We start from the raw sequence: 8,469 nt of genomic DNA on the forward strand, positions 1-8,469 counted from the left end.
CTGGCTCAGCAGGGAGGTCCCAGAGGACTGGAGATGACAGTGTGAACCCATCCCCAAAAAGGGCTGGAAGGAGGATCAGGGGAACTCCAGGCCTGTCAGCCTGACCTGGGTGCTGGGCAAGGTTATGGAACAGATCACCTTGAGTGCCATCACAGGGCACCCACAGGATGGCCCAGGGATCAGAGCCAGCCAGCATGGATTTCAATATCTGCATTGATGGCCTGGATGAGGGGATTGAGCCCAATATCAACAAATTTTCAGAAGACACCAAGTTGTCTGGGAGTGCTGATCTGCTGGAGGGTAGGAAGGCTCTGCACAGGGCCCTGGACAGGCTGGATCCAGGGCCCAAATCCAAAAAGGTCACGTTTAACAAGTCCAAATTTCGGGTCCTGCACTTTGGCCACAACAACCCCCGCAGTGCTATAGGCTGGGGACAGAGGGGCTGGACAGCAGGCAGGCAGAAAGGGACCTGCAGAGACTGATGGACAGCAGGCTGGATATGAGCCAGCAGTGTGTCCAGGTGGCCAAGAAGGCCAATGGCTCCTGGCCTGGATCAGGAATGGTGTGGCCAGCAGGAGCAGGGCAGGGATTCTTCCCCTGTGCTCAGCACTGGCTGAAGTGTCCACTTCTGGGCCCCCAATTTAGGAAGGACATGGAGGGGCTGGCGTGTTTGTAGAGAAGAGCAACGAGGCTGATGAGGGGTCTGGAACACAAGTGCTGTGAGGAGTGGCTGAGTGAGCTGGGGGTGTTTATCCTGGAGAGAAAGAGGCTCAGGGGAGAAAAGGATGTGTCAGGGCGCAGGTTGTACTTGATGATCTACAAGGTCTTTTACAACCTTGCTGATTCTGGGTTTCTCTGAAAGAACCCTTGGAGAAGTTGCAGGAGGAACCCTGGACCTCCTCTTCAGCAGTTCCAACAGCCCAGGTCGCTCAGCTTCTCCTGCCAGCCCCAAAGCCCATCCTGTCAGTCCTGCAGAGCCTCTGAAGTTCCTCCTCACTGCCCAGAGCAGGGAGCCCCAGAGCCAGATACAGCAGCCCAGATGTGCCCCCCTGGCCTGGGGTGCCTCTGGCAAGGGAGCAGCACCAGGCAGTGCAGGAGCCTGCAGACAATTCCTGCAGCACTTGTAGGATGATCCTGCTCCCCAAGGGACATTCCCAAGGGGCCAAGTTAGGAACTGCAATGGGGAGTGGGGCCAGAGAGGAAAGGGCAAACAGGGATGGGCTGTTTGCAGGGCAGGGAACTGGGGTGGGCAATAGGATGAAATTTGTATCGGGAGAAGTAAAGAAAGCAAAGATGAAGCAAAGGAAATGCTCAGGGCAGTTTGGGGGGTGGCTGCCAGGCAGCCCTGGCTCTGACCAACAGCGTCTGCAGTGGCACAGGAAACTCCCAGCTGATGGGAAAAAACTTTCTGGCTGAGTATAGAAGCCAGGACAAACCTGAGTGATTTCCCTGGTGTCCCCCAGCCCTTGCTGGCCCCAGGGGCTGATGGCATTTGTGCTCCCTCAGGTTCATGTCCCCACACCAACAGCATGGGGGTGCTCCTCCTGCTCTGTGCAATGCAAACAGGGGCTGCTGAGCCAGTGCTGCCATGTCTGTGCCTGCAAGGATGGGGCACCTGTGTGAGCTGGGGGAGAGGCCAGGGCTGCAGAGGGGGGATGTTGTTGGCAGCTCCATGAGGATGCTTTGGGACGCTGCCCTGGGCTGTGCAGCACACTGGGGATGGATCAGCCCCTGCTCTGCTGCTCCTTCCCGTCCCCCCCAGGGCCCTTGCAGAGTCCCAGCCATGCTGTTTGCGCCCAGCCTGCCCACGGCCATCCTGGGGCTGCTCACGGGGTTTTCTGTGCTGAGCATTGGCCTGGGTGTGTTCTTGAGAGAGCCTGGGCAAGGAGCCTGGGACCCCCAGGCCCTAGCCTGAGGTGTCATTGCTGCCCCAGCAGTGCCCATGGCCTGTCCCTGCTGCAGCCCCGGCACTGCCACCCCCAGGGCTGTGCCCGGCGGTGAGAGCTCTCAGGCCCTACAGCAACACCAGGGCAACCAGGGCAGCGGGGCAGGTCCACCAAGTGCTGGCAACACCAAGTGCTGGCAACACCAAGTACTGCTGCTGCTGGGCACAGCTGCTGTGCCAGCACTGATCTGCCCCCAGCTCTGCACACAGACATTGCTGCTTCAGCTCAGAGGAGGAAACAAATGGGCATCTCTGCAGAAAACTCTGCTGGGAGATCCTATACTTCCTTTACACCACCAAGAGTGGAGCCCCTCATTGACACAGTCTGTGGTCACAGGGAATGTGGAGTGAAACAGACTGAGAAATGGTGCAAACAATGACATTTCTTTGTGAAAAATATAAATAAGTAAAACAAAGAAAAATAACCACCAAAATGAAATCAACAAGGAATATCAAAAATGATTTTTATTACAAGTGTTTTGCAGAAATTGGCCAGCAGTTTAACGTTTCTGAAACCACCCAGTCATCAATGTCCACACTGCAGCCTTGAGCTCCTGGTTCCTCAGGCTGTAGATGAGGGGGTTCAGGGCTGGAGGCACCACTGAGTACAGCACTGAGAGTGCCAGGTTCAGGGAAGGAGAGGACATGGAGGGGGGCTTCAGATCAGAAAATATACCAGTGCTAATGAACAGAGTGACCACAGCCAGGTGAGGGAGGCAGGTGGAAAAGGCTTTGTGTCGTCCCTGCTCAGAGGGGATCCTCAGCACAGCCCTGAAGATCTGCACATAGGAAAAAACAATGAACAAAAAACAACCAAAACCAAAACTCACACTAAGAGCAATGAGTCCCAGTTTCCTGAGGTAGGATTTGGAGCAGGAGAGTTTGAGCATCTCTGGGATTTCACAGAAGAACTGGCCTAGGGCATTGCCATGGCACAGGGGCAGGGAAAATGTATTGACTGTGTGCTGCAGAGCATGGAGAAAGGCACTGGCCCAGGAAGCTGCTGCCATGTGGGCACAAGCTCTGCTGCCCAGGAGGGTCCCATAGTGCAGGGGTTTGCAGATGGACACGTAGCGGTCGTAGCACATTATGGTCAGCAGGGCAAGCTCTGCTGACATGAAAAAGGCAAAAAAACCCAGCTGGGCTGCACATCCTGTGTAGGAGATGTTCCTGGTGTCCCAGAGGGAATTGTGCATGGCTTTAGGGACAGTGGTGCAGATGGAGCCCAGGTCAGTGAAGGCCAGGTTGAGCAGGAAGAAGAACATGGGCGTGTGCAGGTGGTGGCTGCAGGCTACGGCGCTGATGATGAGGCCGTTGCCCAGGAGGGTAGCCAGGGAGATGCCTAGCAAGAGGCAGAAGTGCAGGAGCTGCAGGTGCCACATGTCTGAGAATGCCAGCAGGAGGAAGTGCCTGATGGAGCTGTTGTTGGACATTTCCTACGGTGTCTTGGCATGGGGATCTGTAGAAAAATTAATCATGGAATAATTGGGTTTGGAGAGGACTTCAAATATCACAACACAGACTGGGGGCACTTGCCCCCCACTGCCTGCCTGGAGCTCTGCTGCCTGGAGCTTTCCCTGCCAGCAGCTGCTTCCCTGTGCCCAGGGATGGGCCCTGCCAGTGCTGCCAGAGCTCAGCCTAGCCCTGGGGGCTCAGCTCTGCCCTGCAGATCCCTCCCAGCTCTGGCACTGCCCAGGGGCAGCTCTGGCTCTGCAGGCTCTGATGGCAAAGTCAGAGCAACCCTGAGGAGTCTGTAAAAGCGACACTGATGCTGCCTCTAAGGGGTCTTGTTCTGATTTCTGTCACTGAATTGTTTATTCAGATCTGAGATAATATTTTTTTATTTTTCTAAATGTGAACTGAGAGATTAATATCTATAGGCAATTTCCCACCCATGCAACCAAGTGCAGTAGATTAAAAAGGCAAGATTTTCCCTTGTATGCAGCCCCTGCATCGCTGTGTTCCCTCTATAATCTGCTTGGAAAAGCTCTGCAGTTAAATGCCATTCTGGGAGCAGTCCTGAAGAATGCAGCATCCTCATCACACAAGGAGAACACTTTCAAACCTTACCAGCTGTCTCCTCCCACCCAGATCTTGTCCCCCAGTGCTGGTAGCAGCTGCCAGGGCTGGCTGAGAGCTGTCCCTGGCAGGCAGCAGAGTCCCTGCCCCAGCACAGTGCTCTGGGCTGCAGGACCCTGCTCTGCAGGACAGCCATGGGCACCCCTGGCTGCTCTGCACAAGAGACAATCAGAGAATGTACTCACAGGGTCTGTAGGCATTGGGATGTTCCAGCTTTAGGAGATGGCTCCAGGAGCTGCAGCTGCATTGTCCTGCAGCCAGAGGTTCCTGTGCCAAGTGCTGGCAGTGATTCCACCCCAGGCACTTCTCAGCACCTTCCAAGCCCTGAATGATTGAAGCTCTCTGTGCCTCTGTGCTGTGCCTCGGGTGGCTGCAGGCAGTGTCCCAGCCCTGCTGGGCTGGCAGAAGAGCTGCTCATCAAGAGAAATCTGCTTTTGAAGCTCTTCTTGGTTACCAGGAGCTGCCTCTGTGCTAGGAGCCCAGCCCATCTCAGCAGCACAGACGCAGCACAAGGATTTTAATGAGCCTCTGGGGCTTTGTGCTGAGGCCCTGAACATCAATCCCTGAGAGGGAGCTGAAGAAACCTCTTCAGAATTTCAAGTCACAATCCAACTCCAAAGTTTCTTGGACTTTTAATGGGTCCCAGTGAGGGACACGACTGAGAAAGTGTCCCCAGGCCCCAGGCAGAGCAGAGAACTGCAGGCAGTGATGACAGGTGGGGACAAAGAGAATCCAAGTCTTGGTGCCCTGGGGCACAGCAGCAGGTTCTGTGCCACTAAGGGCCAGGAGGGGACACCTTGTCCTGAGGCCCTGTGGCCTCCTGGCACAGCCCCAGCCAGGCTGGGCACTGTCAGCCCCTTGACCTGCCCTCAGCATCGCCCCCTAGCCCACATCCCAGTGGCCTCAAGGATCTGCTGGAAGGAGTCCCTGGGGAGCCTTGCTCAGCAATGGCCCTGGGGTCTCCTGAATGCTCCCTGCAGGGACTGCAGGTTTTTCAAAGGACATTGGGTTTGGCTTTTGCCTTGGAGTCTCTGAGAGGTCTCTGCAATCCTGGCCTCCAATTATCTGCTGTAATTAGTCCCTGGAGAGGCTTTGTCAGTAACAACACTCAGTGGGGCTCATTAATACTTCAGGGTACTTCAGTTATTTGAAGGTACTTGGTGTTTCCATTTTGATACAGACTCTGTGAGAGATCTGTGCAATTATTGCCTGAATTATCTGCTTTAAATAATCCCTGGAGAGCTTTGCACTGACACTCAATGGGGCTCATTAATGTCTTGAGATACTCAAGGTTTTAAAGTTACTTTATGGATTTAAGAATACTTTAGGTACTTTTAAGGATTTTCCTTCCCATACTGAGTCTCTGAGGGATCTTTGTGCCACCCTGACTGCCAGTTCTCCAAGGAGTCCATGAGGAGCCTGTGTTGGGTATCTTCCCCTTTTCTGTTTTACAACAAAGATGGAACTGAAAGAATTTCATAAGGCTTTCTTAAGAAAGCCTTTTCATAAGAATTTCTTATAGCATCCAAGTAAACATGGGATAATTAACAATACAACAACAAACACTAAGAGAATTAATAGTCCTGTTTTAGCTAGACATCATCCGACCCTTTAGTCCCTTGGATTGGAAGAGTTTATTGAACTTGTCTTTGTTTTCCATTTGTAGCTTTTTGAACTCTTCTTCAGTACCTGAATGCTCTTGTGGATGGACTCGCTGTGGGTGGAGAAGTTCATGCAACACATGCCCTCAGAGTCCACACCGCCATGCCCATTGCCCAGAGTAAAAACTCTATCACTGTTCTGCATGGTGGCATGTCTGATGGTCTCTATGTCTGAGAGCAGGCCACTCAATGTGAGGGAGGTAGCATTGGTTTGCTTACTTAACAGGCACCCAAGACGGTCTAATTGTCCTAAAGCTTTAGCTGCAGTCACCCAAGGTAGTCCAAACTGTGGGTTTGGCTACCATCCGATACCTGGATTTAAGCTTGCAAAGCCATCTTTTTGATATCATCCAATACTTCTCTGGGGATACCTGCTGCTTGATTATCTGGTAGGCTGTGTTGTCCTTCTCCAGCTAGATGGTTGGTTGTCAATTCTGCCCTTGCCTCATTATTAGCATAGTCTGCTATTAAGTGTTTCAGTAAATGCTTCCATCCCCCTTCCCACAGGGTGTATTCTGTATATGCGACAACATGGTCATAATATATTTTAAATTATAGGGGTTTAAAACATATGCTGTAAACATGGCCCTCATTAGGCCATTAAAACAAGCTCAGTCCTTCCTATGGTCTTTAGCTGCCTTACACAGCTCCCCGTAAACCAATGGCTGATAGCTGGGATTCTGCCTCCTTGTTTCATAACATACGGGGGCAATAAGGAATTTCGAGACTATTTGCCAGTCTCCTTCCTTAACTGCTTCTTTCTGGATCCTTTCCTAGGGGTCTTCTGGGGTTTAGGGGCACAGTGGCTCTGGGGAATCCAAACTGTCTTCTGGGGAGGAAGAATAACTTGGAGCAGAAACATTTGTATTAGAAATAGTGCGACAGTTGGGCTCACTATCTTTGACCATGGGGGTCATATTGTTGCCAGAGGGTTAGGCAAAGGGCACTGCCATTCTGTCACGTGTTGGGGAGGAATGGCCTTGATTTAGGATGGCCAACTTCCAGAGTGGAGTTCTGGAGGCAGGGCCCAGGGTGAAGGTGGAATGATTGACAGTGGGGCATGACCTGCAGTTGTGGCGATGGAGTCTGGAGGTTCGTTCAGGGAAGAAGAGAAGGTTGTGATAGCAGGAAGTGGAGGAGCCAAGATGGAGGGAGGATGGTCGGGCTCCCGAGCCACATTCAGGCTCCTTCCATTTTTAGTCTCCAGGTGTAGTGAAACCATCAGGTTTAGCCACAGCCCTGTGGAGATTCGGAATAATAAAATGCTGACACAGCAGCAAAGAAGCTTCCTGACTCGAGGGACATCCGCCGTATAACCTACCCCTATAGCCATGTAAGGCAATATTGTGTTAACCCTACTATTGGTCACTTATGGTCCCTCTAACCTTTTGCCATTGGTCAGGATTGGAACGAGGCCAAGGGTATAAAAGTAGCACACTGTACCCATACTAACTCAGAAGAAGTGCCAAGAATCTTCACAGACCCCTCTAATAACAACAGCCGGTGTCTTCCCCTTCTCCTCTCTCTACCATCTGCTGGAGCCTCAAGCCAAGGGAAAGCTACCTAGCAAGCAAAGCTGAAATCATAAGAGCTAGCTAATCACTAAGAACTGAATATTCCCTGCTTGCTAGGGGCTTGTAAGAGTCCATCCGAAAATCCTCATTTTTTGCCTCACAATTGTCATGAGAAAAGACTACTGAAGGGTCAAAGCTGCTGAGCCGGTTGGGAAAGAAAGTCTCCTGCTTATCTAGTGTGTTCACAAGTGATGTTTGCAGAACACGCCATGCTGTACTCAGAGGGGGCATGCTGCCCTTTTCTGGACAATTGAACTGGACTTTCTTCCAAACTCCTGAGCTGGCTGGACTGAGCTCTGGGGTGGCTCCCCCCCTGCTCCATGAGAAGACCCCTCTTGCCTGTCTTCAACCACCATGACAGACCAACAGAGATACAAATCCCCTCATCAAGGAACCAAGAACCCCTCTGGCACCCTATTGGCACCCCCATGGCACCCCCATGGCACCCCCATGGCAACCTCCTTCCAGAGACTGGGACTGTACTCCCTCCCAACTCAGGGAGGGGGAATAACCTAACGTACCTGTGAGCACTCGGCCATGAAAACAATGGACTTCTCCCCTCCATGGAAACCTAATTTCAGCCACCCTTCCCCCAACCAAGAACAGCATATATATTGGGGTTCGGTTCAACTGCCCTTTTGAGTACTCCCCAAGATGTGTATCAGCGAGTTTCGGCGGCGAGACCCCAAAGACATCATGTTTTGGTAGCTATACCCCATTCCCTGACCTTCTTTCCTCCCTCTTTTCTTTGTCTTACCCTTCTCTTCCCCGGATCCCTTAACCAAACGCATATTTAGCTGTGGTTATAATCAATAAAATTGCACCTTGTTGATTTGTTACTGCAAAACCCCTGTGCCTCTTGTTGGTTATTTTTGCACCCAAAAATCATTCGTCACCCGTTCATTTCGGGCGGACCTTCACATAGTTGGCATCACGGACAAGGATTCCAGCAGCCAGTGAGATTTTGCAGGTTTTGTGTAGTTTGTAACCTCTCACAGACTACACACGCCAAAGCCAAATCTCACGCTCGACTGAGCACACAGGCTCCGGAATTGACACAAAAGGTTTTTCGGTGCAAAAGCAGGGAAAAATTGTTACTGTCACTTCTGTTACTGATTTTACCAGCAGGGAAACTGACACTGATACTTCTCCTGATCCTGATATTGATGCTGTTACTGATATTGATACTGTTGTTGTTGTTGTTGTATTT

The 8,469-nt window shown here is 51.8% G+C and overlaps 1 protein-coding gene across 1 annotated transcript; it reads right to left on the reverse strand.

The window, feature by feature from the left end:
- Positions 1-2,445: 2,445 nt before the first annotated feature.
- On the reverse strand, positions 2,446-3,210 carry LOC134429057 (olfactory receptor 14J1-like). The gene has a single exon (XM_063176153.1). It carries the CDS (start codon positions 3,208-3,210, stop codon positions 2,446-2,448), a length of 765 nt encoding a protein of 254 aa, XP_063032223.1.
- Between the last annotated feature and the right edge of the window lie 5,259 nt (positions 3,211-8,469).

Source organism: Melospiza melodia, chromosome 25 (assembly GCF_035770615.1).
Source record: "Melospiza melodia melodia isolate bMelMel2 chromosome 25, bMelMel2.pri, whole genome shotgun sequence".
Classification (NCBI taxonomy): Eukaryota; Metazoa; Chordata; class Aves; order Passeriformes; family Passerellidae; genus Melospiza; species Melospiza melodia.

Coding starts and splice junctions, on each gene's coding strand:
- LOC134429057 (XM_063176153.1), bottom strand. CDS start 3,210: ATGTTCTTCTTCCTGCTCAACCTGGCCTTCACTGACCTGGGCTCCATC.